This window comes from Octodon degus, unplaced genomic scaffold (assembly GCF_000260255.1).
Source record: "Octodon degus isolate 3935 unplaced genomic scaffold, OctDeg1.0 scaffold00005, whole genome shotgun sequence".
NCBI classification, from domain to species: domain Eukaryota; kingdom Metazoa; phylum Chordata; class Mammalia; order Rodentia; family Octodontidae; genus Octodon; species Octodon degus.
In genome coordinates, this window is record NW_004524581.1 from 30,336,705 (window position 1) to 30,350,863 (window position 14,159).

At 56.3% G+C, this 14,159-nt stretch overlaps 2 protein-coding genes across 6 annotated transcripts in view; one reads left to right on the plus strand and one right to left on the minus strand.

The window, feature by feature from the left end:
- Hmga1 (high mobility group AT-hook 1) overlaps nucleotides 1-14,159 on the minus strand; it is a 15,911-nt gene that overhangs the window by 384 nt on the left and 1,368 nt on the right. The window contains exons 2-5 of one of the 2 annotated variants that reach the window (XM_023720820.1): nucleotides 11,543-11,691; nucleotides 9,309-9,392; nucleotides 8,820-8,870; nucleotides 7,890-7,973 (exon numbers count right to left, since the gene is read on the minus strand). In XM_023720820.1, coding sequence (XP_023576588.1) covers nucleotides 7,920-7,973; nucleotides 8,820-8,870; nucleotides 9,309-9,392; nucleotides 11,543-11,691 — 338 coding nt within the window. In that variant the 3' untranslated portion in view covers nucleotides 7,890-7,919. Of the gene's footprint in view, nucleotides 1-7,889; nucleotides 7,974-8,819; nucleotides 8,871-9,308; nucleotides 9,393-11,542; nucleotides 11,692-14,159 lie in introns of those variants that run through there. The other variant, XR_002822117.1, reaches the window with a different exon arrangement.
- LOC101585239 (uncharacterized protein C3orf18) lies at nucleotides 4,646-10,566 on the plus strand. 4 transcript variants are annotated; one of them, XM_023720842.1, is made up of 5 exons: nucleotides 4,646-4,734; nucleotides 5,734-5,916; nucleotides 6,060-6,085; nucleotides 6,258-6,363; nucleotides 10,254-10,566. In XM_023720842.1, the coding sequence occupies exons 2-5, from the start codon at nucleotides 5,806-5,808 to the stop codon at nucleotides 10,266-10,268; spliced, it is 258 nt and encodes an 85-aa protein (XP_023576610.1). In that variant the 5' UTR covers nucleotides 4,646-4,734; nucleotides 5,734-5,805; the 3' UTR covers nucleotides 10,269-10,566. The 4 variants fall into 4 exon arrangements, with proteins under 4 accessions (XP_023576610.1, XP_004624513.1, XP_023576612.1 ...); XM_004624456.3 differs by lacking the exon at nucleotides 10,254-10,566 and adding an exon at nucleotides 6,445-6,734; XM_023720844.1 differs by lacking the exon at nucleotides 10,254-10,566 and adding an exon at nucleotides 6,445-6,734 and having other exon boundaries at nucleotides 5,734-5,856.

Consider the following 14,159-nt stretch of genomic DNA (forward strand, 5'->3'; position numbering starts at 1 on the left):
TCCCTCTCCCCCTCCTCCTCTTCTTTTTTTATTTTTTAAAGACAGGGTCTTGCTAAAATGCCCAGACTAGGACCAGCCAGATAGCTCAGCAGACTAAAGTGCCTGCTTCGCAGACGCAGGGACCAGGTTCAATCCCTGGCATGCCATGCCAGCCCCACCCCTGAGGCATGCTGAGAGGCCACTGAGACTGGGCATGTGGCACACGCCTGTAATCCCAGCACTTGGGAGGCTGAAAACAGGAGGATCACTATGAGTCCAATCTGTACAGTGAGACCCTGTAGACCTTGTCCTAAATACATTTAAAAAAAGAGTTAATGTTTGACCAACCTTGCATGCATATATCTGGTAATCGGAGCAACAAATCTGAGAACAATATGAACTATAACAACCATTGTTAATTTTCTATTCTTGTTTTGAAATTTTGTACCATTTTTATTGTTTTATGTTGCTCTAGTTTTGTCTTTGTTCTAGTTTTGGGTTTTTTCTCTTTAATATAAAATTTAAAAAATAAAAAGGAGGGGCCAAGGAGATGGCTCAGTGGAATAAGCGCTTCCCTGGCAAGTTCAAGGCCCCGAGTTCAATCCTTGGTTCCGCCAAAAAAAAAAAAAAAAAAAAAAGGAAAATGTGTAGTGTCTCACTCCTCAAAATTGATTAAAATAGAGCCAGAGAGCTAGCTCAGCGGCATAAATGACTGCCTAGCAAGTAAGTGCAAGGTCCTGAGTTCGATCTCAGGTACCGAAAAAAAAAATTGACTAAAATGGTTAAGTGAACAGCAATCTGGAGATTTCATGAAGGGCCTGGGGAGACAGCTCAGTAGATAAAAGAAAACAATGAGCTCTGGGTCATTACTGCTATTACTATTGCATAGTTATTATTTTGTAACCTATTGTTCAATGAACCGTATCCTGCTCACTTTTCCCCCTCGCTGAATCTTTTTTTTTTCCCAGTACCTAGGATTGAACTCGGGACCCTGCATTTGCCAGGCGAGCGAGCGCTTATTCTACTGAGCTATCTCCCCGGCCCCCCTCTGTGCATTTGAAACATCCTAATCTCTTTTTTTTTCCTTCATACTGGAGATGACCTCCGAAGCCCCTGGCTTTTTTGTTTTTTGTTTTGTCTTTTAAATATATTTAATACAGGGTCTACAAGGTCTCACTACATAGTGACCCTTCTGTTTTCAGCCTCCCAAGCGCTGGGATTCCGGGAGCACCACCACACCCAGTCTCATTTGCCTCTCAGCGCCCCAGGGGCAGGGCTGGCGCAGCACGCAGGGGACCACACAGGGAACCAAACCTGGTCCCTGCTTAGTCCAGTGTGCTACCTGGCCGGGGCTGGCTTTTGCTTTTCTAAGGAGCCTCCTGAGAACCTGTACGACTTACTGCTGCTGCCTCTCCCAGCCCCACCCCCAATCAGCAGCATTTTGCTTCGCTTACTGGCTTGAGCCCAGAGCCTTCCCGCTGAGCAACATCCTCCGCCCTTTATTTTGAGACACAGTCTCTCCTAAATTACCGAGGATACACTCTCGCTTGTGGTCCTCCTGCCTCAGCCTCCCAGAGCCTGGGATTACAGGGGAGTGCCACCACATGCCTGGCTGGTTTCCCTGTATTCTTGAAGACAGGTATTGTGACTAAAGTCCGATGAAATCTCACAGTAGTTTTTATCTGCAGTTCTGCAGTGGCTAAAGATGTTGAACTTTTTTTTTATATCCTTATTGGTTCATCGTTTGTACTTGAGAAATCTCTGTTCAGCCCATTGTTTAGGGTATGATATTTTGTTTTGTTTTTGTGTGTGTTTTTGAGATAAGATTTTGCTATGCAGCTCAGGATGGCCTTGAACTCACTTTGTAGCCCAGGCTGGCTTTGAACCCTACTGTGATTCTCCTGCCTCAGCCTCCTGGATTACAAAGGTGTACTACCGTGCCTGGCCTGTAGTTCTTTTAAACACTATTGCTTACCTTTTTTTTTTTTTTTTTTTTTTTTAAACGTGATTATTTAATTTTTTTAAATATTTATTTATTTTTATTTATTACATTTATTTATTGTGTGTGTGTGGCCAGTTCAGCCCACCAGGGGGCGGGTCTGGCTGGCATGTGGTGCTGGGGATCGAACCGCGGTCCCTGTGCTTTGCCAAGCTTGTTTCAAGTAGGTGCTTTAGACCACTGAGCCATCTCTCCAGCCCTCTTTTTTTTTTTTTTTTTTTACAGGCTCCTCTTACTGTGTACTTCAGGCCAGCCTTGAACCTAGTATGTAGCACTCAGGCTGGCCTCAAAGTCATGGACATCCTCCTGTTTCAGTGTCCCAACAGCTGGGACCCCAGGCATGGCCACCACACCCTGTATCCCAGGCTTAAATTTTCAAATATATGGAATGCGATCCTACTATAATAGCTAGTAATGTCTTCTGGTGGCTGTCACATCCACGGCAGGTCTAGGCTGCTCGCAGTTGAATTATTATTCTCCTCCAGGAGTTGTTTGCCCACCTTTTCGCAATACCTCCGGCTGTTCTTTGAGTGCATGTGCATGACTGAACCAGGGCCTTCACAGTGTGCTACAGCGCCAGCCTTTATCTTAGGAGACAGGGTCTTGCTAAGTCACAAGGTTGCCGAGGTTTGGGCTCAAACTTGCAGTCCTCCTGCCTCAGCCTCCCAGGGTACAGAGATTCCAAGAATGCATGGTCACACCCAGCTCCTCTGGGTACTTTTATTTTTTTGGTGGCCTAAAGGGCATTTCTGGTTTGGCGTGAGTATCTGGGTTCGAACCACGGCAACTTGAGCGTGAGTGCTTTGTTTAAGCAGGCACTTAAACAACTGAGCTAATGGGCAGCCCCCCTCCTCTGGGTTCTTTTTAATAGGAAGTATTTTAAGTTGAAAAAAAAAAAAAAACCAACCATGTTGGGGGCTATTTTTACCTCTTCTTGGTCTTGCTCTGGGATGCATGCAGTTACATAAAACAGTTTTGTCTCCTCGGATCTTGTCAGTGAGTCTGGAGCAGGACAGAAGGATGCGAGGCTTCAGGGCTGGATGCCCGGCCGCACTGACAGCAGAGTGGATAAGGAGCGGGCAAGCTCCCGCCCAGCAGCTGGCCGGGGCCACACACACCTGTTGTTCCCGCTGCTTGCAGAGCTGAGGCAGGAGGATGGTACTGCTGAAGCCAGGCAGAGTAACTCAAAAGAGACTCGGTCTCAAAATTTTAAAAACTGAGTCTGAGAGGGCCATCTGGCCGCCAGGTCACCCTGTTGACCGCCAGGGTTGCGGCTGATGGCTGGCTGGAGGCCGGGCGCCTTTCCTCCCTCACACTTCAGGCAGGTCAGGACGCTTGGTCCAAGAGGCCACACGCCCCTCAGAAGAGGCGGGCCTTCTCCTTGGTCAAAGGGTGTGCAAGCAGCTGCGCTTCCCTGCCAGAACCTTCCAACAAGTGCTCAAAATAAAGAATGAAAAGGGGTTGCCACTCAGTGGAACACCAGGACCACAGTAAGTAAACAAAAATGTCAAAGCGCCCGGATGTGGCCCACCACTCCCTGCGTTCAAAACCCAGTATTGCAGAAAAAAAGCTAACGAAGGATAAGGGGATGATCCTGGGTGGCCCCGCTCTCCCCCACCCTTTCCCTGTTGTGCTCTGGCCAGCCACTGGGAGGAACTGGGCTTGGGCTGGGGACCACCCTTGCAGCCCTGCCAGTCAGGCCTCACCACTTGTCCCTGCCATGCTGGACCGCTGCCCCGTACGGCTGCCCGATGCAGGGCCCTGGGGCGGGGCCGGGCTCCTCCAGGGGCCACCACCCGAGTGCCTCTGTCGGCTTCCGTTTCAGCCTGGAGTTTTCCTGATCATTCTGATTTTAGTGGGGAGAGGAGGCGCTGGTGCAACACTTGCATGCATGGAAGTAAGCTCCGCTTGAGGAGGGCCAGGGCAGAGCCTCTGCAGTTGTAAGCAAACAGACACCTCATGCGCTTCACCTCCTTTCTCCCAGTGTAAAACGATGCCGGTCACCAGCATGGACTCTGGCACACCCGTGACTTGTTCCCGTTATCCCGTGTGGGCTGTTTCAATGAGACCATTTTTGAAAGCGCTGGCCAGGGCCACCAAGTTGCCAGGGACCACCGGGCTCAGCCCCAGCCATGTCCCCTAAGCCAGAAAGAGGCGACCAGGAGGCGCTTAAGGTTGAGGCTGCTTTCCCGCGTGTCACAGACAACGGAGCACAGCCGGGGCAGTGGACAAACCTTCCCTTCCTGGGCCCGGCGCCCGGGGGCAGCGGGCGCGCCTAAGCCCCGCCGGGCCCGAGGCCGCCCGCGCCACTCACAGCCTGTCTCAAAATCCAAAGGACAGTGGGTGTGGGTCAGAGGTAGGGCGACCTGCGCTTGATCTGAGGTACAGAAGATTTAAAAGCTGCCGGGGTGGAAGGTACCGTCCCAACTAGGGAGACCCAGGCCCCGGGTCGGACCACAACACTGGCCGCCGCCCGGGGCACGCCGGGAAGCCGTACGCAGCGCAGCCCCGCCCGCTACGCGGCCCTCCACTGCCCCCTGCCGCCGCGCGCAGGCCCTGCAGGCGCGCACCGCCAGCCCCGCCTTGCGATTGGTTGCTCCCCAAGGGTCGTGCTGTCCGCCTTCTGCGGCCGGATTGGCTGCGTTCGGGCCAGATCCACGCCCACCTCTGGGGTCCTTTGATCACGCGTCCGCCCGCTCTTCCGGGCCCGGGAGCCAAACCAGGGCATTGCTGTCCCTCGGCCACCGCGGCGGGAGGTAAGACAAGGCCGGGTTGGAAGGGCTGCAGAGCGCCGACGCGGCCCACGCCTGGGGGTGTTGGGGCCCGGGTATGCCCAGGCACAGGGCAGCCCCGACGTCTCCGCCCCTGTTGATCTTCCCGCGCCGTGAGAACCACCTGCCGCCCGCCGCCGCTGGCCAGCCAACATCCTCGGAGCGGCCCGATGCCCTCCCTGGGCCCTTCACCTGGCCGGTGAGCTGCCACCGGGCACGGGCCGCCCGGAGCCCCACGGACACGGGGCAGATAGCTCGTACCTTGGCTCTGGCTCTGCTAGAGACCCTGGCGAACCTGGGTCAGGGTCCTGGCCAAAGTCGTGCAAACTGCTCCAAGGTGTCTCCGCTTCTGTCGCTGAGCCTGAACCTGTCCACCCCTGTCTGTCGGCCCGGGCCAGCAGGGAAGGACCTGGGTGGAGCTCGGGGTGGAGACCAGAGAGGTGACATCATCTGGAAGGCACAGACCACCCCTCCCCATTGCGTCCACACTAGCACCAGAGACCGATTGAGGTCGGGGGCTGCAGGCTGTCGGTAGTGACACCTGGAGTGAGGAGGACGCAGCGCCATGCACGGGGCCCATAAGCCTGAGCGTGGGGACCAGACCAGGACCGAAGTAGTCCTTCCGATGCCCATGTCGTCCTGGGCTGCAATGCACGACCCTCTTGTGTTTGCCAGTTTGCGCCCCTGGACCGGAGGCCAGGGGAGGAGTAAACCTTTTCCTGGTAGTTGAGCGTTGCAGGCGCTTGACCAGCTTCGGTGCGGGAGCCCAACCCTGATTTAGGGCAAGAGGTGATCAAAAAGCAGGCCCTGGATTTGGGCCCTCTCGAGTGCCCCTATGACCCGGGATGTGCCCAGTCCTTGTAGAGTACCTCCCAGCACGGGCACTGGAGGTTGCCCCCCCCCCCCCAGTGTCTGACCTGGGATGATTCTCACAGATCTCCAGCTCTGAGGTATCCCAAGCCCTAACCTCCCCCTCCTCTGCAGGGAGCCTGGTGGAGGCCCCTCCCAAGGCCCTGCTGCCAATGCTGACTGCCTGGGCCTCCGGCTGCCGGTGTCATGAGTAACACCACAATGCCCAGTGCCCCCCAAGCTGACAGCGACTCCATGGTGGGCTATGTGTTGGGGCCCTTCTTCCTCATCACCCTGGTTGGGGTGGTAGTGGCTGTGGTAAGGAGCGCCCCCCATACCCTGCCTTAGCTGAGGCAGGGGCTGTGTAGTCCAGCTGGTGTGCCCAGCCTCCAGCTGTCCTGGGAAGGGTGTGGTGGGGTCCCTCACCCAGGGTGGCCTCTACACTGGAGTCTCTGTTCCAGGTAATGTATGTACAGAAGAAGAAGCGGTGAGTGACCCTGATGCACCCCCTCACGGTCTCCCCTGCTGTAGCATGAGTTCCCTAAGTAAATGGGATACCCCTGCCCTTCCGGCCTGCACTTTTGTCTTGCTCAGCGTCAGCATCCCAGGGAAGGGAGGTCCATGTGGTCAGGTGTCTGATGTCCCCACCCATTCCCCAGGGTGGACCGGCTGCGTCATCACCTGCTCCCCATGTACAGCTACGACCCAGCTGAGGAGCTGCACGAGGCTGAACAGGAGCTCCTCTCTGACGTGGGAGACCCCAAGGTGAGTGTGGGCACCAGGTAGACTGGCAGTTTCCTAGTAGTGGGTCACTGCTGCCCCCAGCCTCAGCTTGGCCTCCCACAGATGGTGCACGGCTGGCAGAGTAGCTACCAGCACAAGCGGATGCCCTTGCTGAACGTCAAGATGTGACCTGGGCCCCAGCCTCCCCTGCGAGGGAGTCTGCACCTCCACCGTTGTCTCCCACTCCTTGCACTGGTTCCTTTTCTGGGGTAGAGGCCAAGCAAACCTGCTTTTTCTTGACAGCCTGGTACACTCTCCAGGAGGGTGGTCAGCTGTTCCCTGCTGGTGTTGGGCCAGATGTACATCCAGTATATATACTATTTTGTAAATAAAGTGTTTTGTGTTCAAGGGTGTGGCTGACTTCCCTAAGGAATCCAGGCTGAGTCCAGTGCCAGGGGCTGATACAGAACCCACCCCAGCTGGGGGAGGACACAGCACAAGACAGCAGTCCAGAAAAGGATATTTTTTTTATTCAAGTAACTGCAAATAGGAAACCAGAGGGGGAGCCCCAGGCTGGGACAAATAATGGCCATCCTCCCCAACAGAACAGGGGGAGCTAGTGGCCCCTACACCCTTCCATAGTCGACATGGCCCCTCCTCACTGTGCGGCAGCATCCAAGGGGCAGCGCCCCACCTTCCCTGGGTCGAGGTGCTCTGCACCTAGCCTGGGCACCCCCACCCCAACTTGGGGAGGGAATAGGGCAGAACAGGAGGCAATGATGATGAACATCTGGCGCTGATGGCAGCAGCAATGACAAATGTCTAAGAGTGAAACATTGAACAAAAAACCAACACAACTGTCCAGAGGTAGTTTGTGAACAGAGGAAAAGATGGAACCAGAACCTTGGGGGAGGGGAGCTGAGGGGTGAGGAGCATGGGGCAGGCTTGGTGTTGGCGCCCTCCCAGGGTCAGCGGCTGCAGTGAAAGCAGGAAGGTGGGCGCAAGCCTAGCCTTAGGCAGCTGCCAGAAGGGCCCTGGGCCTCACCTGAGCAGGTGAGGGCCAGCTGCTCTCGAGGGTATGGCAGAGGGCAGGGCCTCTGGCTCTCGCTCCTTCCTATACCCCAGGAGGTGTCCAACCTGGGGACTGACTAGGAAGGCTGGGAAGGAACAGGAGGGTGAGCCCTACTGGGCATTTAGGGGGCTAAGCCTCCCCCACTGGCCACCTGGCTGCTGCCAGCACAGTGGGGTAGGGCGTGGCAAGCGTGAGATGGGGCAAGGACCCCTTAAGGCCAGGGGAGCCCTCCCAGGCCCCTAGAGGGGAAACCAGAGGAAACAGGGAGGAATGGAAGGTCCCAGAGCAGTGACCCCGAGGCAGCGGGCGCAGGGGGTGGGGAGCGGCTAAGCAGACGTTAGCCTTGTCCAGGAGGGCAAGTGTGTGCGGGCAGGGGCTGCTCCTCAGGGCCGCAGCGCTGGTGTGCTGTAGTGTGGGGCGGGGCGGGGCGGGGTGACAGGCCTGGGGCGGGTGGGGCGGGGCCAAGCTGTCCTCCCAGGAGGAAGGAAGTCGCTCCTCCTGGGAGGGGCGGGCGGCACCGCGCGGGTCACTGCTCCTCCTCCGAGGACTCCTGCGAGATGCCCTCCTCTTCCTCCTTCTCCAGTGGGTAGGCAGGGTGGGCAAAGTGGGCAGCGCGCTTAGCCCCTCCTCCACCCCAGAGCCACCTCCTCCCTGCACTCCCCCGCTCTCCAAAAGGGAGATGAGTCAGGGCTGAGTGTGTGGGTGACTCAGCAACCTCCATGGCCGGGATTCATTCATAAAAATGAACAATTTAAAAGGAGGAAAGAACCACACACATGCTGCTCTTGCACAGCCAGGGGCCAGGCACTGGCCATGAGCCCATGGGGCAGGAGGGCAAGCACAGGGCAGCACCCAAGGCACTGGGGGCCCTAGAGAAGACTGGGCAGGGGTGAAAAAGCCAGATGCCTGCAGCCACCAGGGCAAGTGCTGGGTTCCCTGGGCGGCCCCAGGCTGACCCTGGCCTAGGGTGGGGAGGAAGGGGAAGTGTGTGCCGCTGGGCTCACTCACAGGGCGGGAATGCAGGGCCACCACAGCCCCCGTGCCAGGCACAGTCCAGAACAGCCTGCTTCCTGTTACTCACTTGTGGGCCTGGGACGGGGACACCCCCAACCCGTCCCCAGGGTCAGCTCAGCCCAAGAACGGAGGGCAGGAAGGCCAGGTGGGGTAGGCTGGGGAAGGTTCCCCTCCACACTGGCTCTTTTCTTTCCAAGGACTCTCAGATAAGCCTCTCCCTTCCCTATGGCTTGTCACCTCTGCAGTGTATGCCGCAAGACCTACCCTCACACATCATGTCCCCCTGGGAGCCGCAGAGACCCCCCACCTGCCACCACACAAACACATACAGGCAGGGCATGGGCACTTGGCCTGGCACCTGGATGCCCTTCCCTTTGGGGCCAGCCATTTCCCAGGACAGCTGAGCACCTACCAGTTTTTTAGGTCTGCCCCGTGGTTTCCTCCCTGGAGCCGTGGTAGTTTTCTAGATGGTCAAAGAAAACATCCCCAAGTCAAAGATGTTGGGCAGGGCTCACAGTGCCAGCACCTGGCAGGGATGGGGTGGCCACCTGTGCCCAGCTGCCCATGACTGGTGGCCACAATCACCCCCTACCCAAGTATACACACGGCCCCCAACCCCTCCACCATGACTCAAGAGGATGTGAGTCGTGTCTTTAAAAACAAAAGTTTTTTCTTGGCTGATGCTACTTTACTCTGGCTCTGCCCTTCTCCAGCGACCCTAGGTTGAAGGTGACACCCGACCCAGAGACCCAGAGAGGGCACAGGCCAGGCTCCTTGGTCCTCACTGTGCCTTCCTCCACACCAGGAAAGCACACTGGGCCTCCTGCCATTTTCAGAGCGAAGGCTGGGGCCCAGCAAAGCAGAGGCTGCGGGGATGAGGGCCCCAATTTTCAAGCCTCACCCGGATCTTGGCAGCACCCTTGTTTTTGCTCCCCTTCGGTCGGCCTCGAGGTCTCTTAGGTGTTGGCACTTCACTGGGCTCCTTCTGCGAGGACAGAGGGGTAGTCAGGAACACAAGCCCAACCCTGAAAACAGGCAGGCCTGAGGCGCCCCTACAAAGCCCCAACCTCAGGGCTAGGGAGATGGCTCCATGGAATAACTGCTTCCCCAGCAAGAACAAGGGCCTGAGTTCAATCCCTGGTTCCGCCAAAAAGTGAATTTAAGCCCCTACCTCTGCAAAGCCTCCCCCAGTTTCCCTAAAGAAAAGTAAAGACAACAGATCAGACCTGAGAAGGGTGGGGCAGCAGAAAGGCTGTGGGTCCCTGTCCATGGTCCACTTTATTTTTTTTTTTCCTTTTTCATGGTCCACTTTAAACAAATGGTCAACACTGTAGCCTTGGTTTTTATGACAAAAAGCCAACCAATGATGTACGTCCAAGACCCAGCAATGGCCTCGCTGATACCTACCCTCTCAAACACATGCTGGAGACTGTGGGGACCCTGCCTTCTCCTTAATTCTGGTTCCCTCCGCTGAGACCCCAGAGATCCCACTGAACTTGCTCCTAGCACCTTCTTGAGCCCTAGACAGAATAAAAGACCACCCTGCAAGCGCACAGGAACCGGGCTAAGAGAAGCCCCAAACCCGCGCTGAAGGGTGCAGCTGAGTCAACTCCTCCCAGAAGACTCTCCTGGCTGCCTGAGCCCATTCTGGGACCCACTGGGAGGGGCACTAGGATATGAGTGTCACTGCCACCCAGTACATTTAAAGAGACAAGACAGAGCCCATCTCAAGCCCCAAAGCACAGCTCTGGGACACAACTGGGCTGGGAACTTGCCAGCAGCCTAAGATGACAAAGTCCAGAAGACACACAGTAAATGTGCAGACTTTCTTGTTTCTGTTTTCTAGAGTCTCACTATGTAGCCCTGGCTGGGACAACTTTCAACTCCGAGATCTGCCTGGCTCAGGTTCCCAACTGCTGGGAATACAGACGTGTGCTGTGCTTCCAGGATTCTAGAGAAACTTTCATGGCGACTAACAAAGAGCTACATGCAGTGAGCCTTAGGATTACAGGTACTAAATGTAAATCTACCTATCTGACTTTGGCTGGGGAGGCAGCTTACTGGTAGAGTGCTTCCTGGCTTCTATCCCAAGTACCATCAAAAAATTAGTAATAAGGGCCGGGGAGATGGCTCAGTGGAATAAGCGCTGCCCTGGCTAGCGCAAGGGACATTTACTGCACTGTTGTAACATACGGCTTTTCTTTTCCCAAAGCTGTATGCCTAACCCTGTTTATATTTGAGACTTAAGTCACAAAGTCTGCTCTTTAACTTGTACTCCTCCTGCCTCAACCAATCAGAATGCTGGAAATAAAGGTGTGTCACCCTGCCCAGCCTTTTCCATTTTTTAATTCACTTTACTACCAGAAATAAAATTTAGCCAAGCGTGGCTAAATAACCCCAGCACTTGGGAGGCTACGGCAGGAAGATTGTTTTGAGTAGGAGACTAGCCTGGGCTATATAAGCAAGTTCAAGACCAGCCTGTATTACCCAGTGAGACCTTGTCTCAAAAACCAAAACTTAATTTCATAGCCAGATATAAACGGCGGCAGTTAGAAATTCGGTGAAACTTTGTCTTGGAAACTAAATTTTTAGGAAAAGGTGGGTACAGGCAAGGAGGCTGGCTGAGGCAGGAGGCTTACCAAGAGTTTGAGACTAACCTGAGCTACATTGTGAGTTCAAGGCCAATCTCAACTACAAGTACATAATGAGACTCAGTCTGAAAAACACAATAGGGCCAGGGATATGCTCTGTGGCATAAGCACCTACCTGGCAAGCAAAAAGTCTGGAGTTCCATCCCTGGTATACATACAACGCAACACAACACACAACAACAAAAGGGCTGTAACATAGTTCAGTGTCGAAGCCCTAAAGTCAATCTCTGATACTGCAAATAAAAAAACCAAGGGTCCCTGGCTACAGGGAACCTGAGGTGGGTGGTAGCTTTCAGGCAGACCCTACCTGGCCTCCCGTGGCCCCCACTCTGCTGGGGTCTGGAGGCATGATACAAATGGCTAGCAAGCAAGCACATAGGGCATGTGGAGCCCACACAAGGAATCGACGGTCCAGATTGTCTCTCTACACCTTCTCAGTGAGTTGACACTGAACCTAGGCAAGAGGCAAAGCCTGGACACCCACCGGACTCACGGGAGGTTGCTTGCGTGGCCTGCCCCGGCCTCGCTTCTCAGTGCCGTCCTTCTCCTGCTTGGAAGCCAGGGGCTGGCTGGACTTGGAGCTTGACTCGCTCATCTTCCTTCTCTCCGGGCAGGTAGAGCGCTGCTGGGATGCTGTGGAGGAGACACAGTGTCAACACCAGGGACCACGCCACGCCCCTCTCCCCAAGGGGCCTTGTAGCCAGCCTGCAGCCATGGGCCCAGGCCTGGCCCCCACCAGGACACCAGGAGCCAGCTCCAGATTCTGGCAGGCGCCCCCTGTGCTACTGCAGGGTGGGGCCAGCCTGGCAGTTGGCCCTAATCAGTTCCTTATCTCCTGCGCAGAAGGGCTCTTTGTTGTCCTGCCCAAGGCCACCCCCACAAGGCCCAGGAATAGTGCAGAAAGCACAGCCAGCCCAGACCTGGTTTGGGGGTGCGGCTGCCCAGGACAAAGGTTTGGGCAAAGCTGGGGTCCCACCCTGAGTCAGCTGCTTACTTCTCCATGCCAGGGAGCTCAAAGGGACCTTGGGAGCTGCAGCCCCAAGCTGGTGACACTGCAAGACCAGCAGTGGCAGGCCTGGACCCACCTGCTTCTCTTTCCCAGAGCAAATCCTGGACTCAGATGGGGACAACTGAGGGTAAGAGAAGATGGCTGAGCCTGCAGGGGGAGGACAGAAGTGGGGGGAGTCTTCTTGGCTGCCCAGCCTGTCTCATGGGGACTTCCCTGTGATGGCCAATTGCGGGAGGAGCAAGGATTCTGAAACCCCTTCAACAGGACCGCGCTGTGCTCCCCTTCTTTCATAAAGACTGTTGTGTTTATCTGCTGCCAAGGGGGCCTTCAGCTTCTACCTGGTAACCTCTCCTAAAGAATTAGAAAAGACACCAAGCCAGACATGGCAGTGGCACACACTTGAACCTCAGTACTCAGAAGCTGACGCAGGAGCATCTCCAGGAGTTTGAGACCAGCCAGGAACACACAGCAGAACCCTCTCAAACAAACCAGACACTGACTCCTAGTCCTCCTCAGTCTGTATCCCCAAGTACCAGGCAGGTGGGAGCTGGCACAGTACTCCCACCCTGAAAACCCATCTGCCTCTGAAGTGAGGAGACCACACAGCACCTGCCTCGCACCCCCACATTTCTCTATACTAAAAAAACTCCAAGTAGATGCTATATACAAAACTTAAATAGTGAAAAATCTAGGCTGGTCAAGATGAGAACCACAGCATTACAAGTTAACTTTCTTCCTCTTGGCCAACTGAGGCAATTTCCAGTTTTAACCCAATGGCAGAAAGTTTTGGAAACTTGTGCTTTTTGGAGGCTTCACAGCCCCCACCCTCAAGCCCCCAGAGACCCTCCAGACTGCGGGACTTCGGTAATTATTCTATTTGATAATATTTCAGCCTCAGAGACCCTTTTAACCAGGGTGGTTGCCTTTTCGTCCTGCTCCGTCATTAGTGGCTTGGTCTGCTCTGTAATTACAGGCAGTGATTAGAATCTTCTACTACACCACAGGTCCCCCTTCAAACCCAACATCAAAATTAATCAGCTAAATGAGCGCTGACCTCACAGAAGGCCTGCCTCAGGCCGCTCACGGGGGGCTGCAGTCGCCCGCCAGTCCTGAGTCGCAGGGCAGCCCAAGGGCCTGGGCGCTGGCGGCTTCCCTGGAAGCACTGGTGCCATCTGGTGCCGCCTCCCACCCCGCGCTGTTGGGGACCCTTTAATTCACAACCCCACACCCAGCCAGGCCCCCACGGATCGGGATGAGGGCCGCCAGGGAGCAGGCCAGAAACGTCGTGTCTCCCACCTGTTTCTGGCTATCATGGGAGGCCTGGCCCAAAAGGAGCCACATTTTAGGGCCTCAACCCGAGCCCTCCCTGTGGAGTAAGCCCTGAAGGCCCCATGCCCGCCTCCTCGCCCACGGCGCGCACAACGTGGCCCTCAAAAGCGTAAAAACTGCAGAAATGACCTCAGCAGAAAGAGAAGACACGGACAGTCCCATTATTTAAAATGAAAAGTGGCCCAGAGAAGCCCGAGGCGGGGCCCAAGGTCACACAGCAAGTTGGCGAGCGGGGGCTGGCGTCCCGGAGCCCCAGCGGCCGCCGCTCCGCTCTCCAGCAGGGCAGGCTCGGACTCGGGCCCCGAGGCGCTGCGGGGACTGCGGCGACCGTTGCAGGCCAGCAGCGGGGCGAGGGGGGAGGGGCGCGGCCGCCTGCAGGCGCGGGAAAGCGACGCACCCCGACCGCATGCCCGGCCACGCGGGTGCACCGGCCCCACTTCCTGCCAGAGGGGGCACCCAAGGCCGCCTCGGGCAGGAAACCTGGCGCGGAGGAAGCAGCCCCCTCCCCCTCCCGGGAAAATAAACCCGGGGTAACAAACCCCGGAGCGGGGCGTCCAGGAGACTAGTTCCGACAGCGCCCGCAAAGCGGCGAAACCAGTTTGTGGGGGCGGAGGGCAGGCCCGGCCCTGGGGGCCCTGGAGGCGCGGGCCCGGCCGAGGTGGGGTCGCAGGGCTCGCCCTGGCCCCCAGCCTGCCCCGCACTTCGGCAACTTCCCGGCGGCGGCGGGGACCAACCAGCCCGGCCCAGCCCGGCCCAGCCCGGC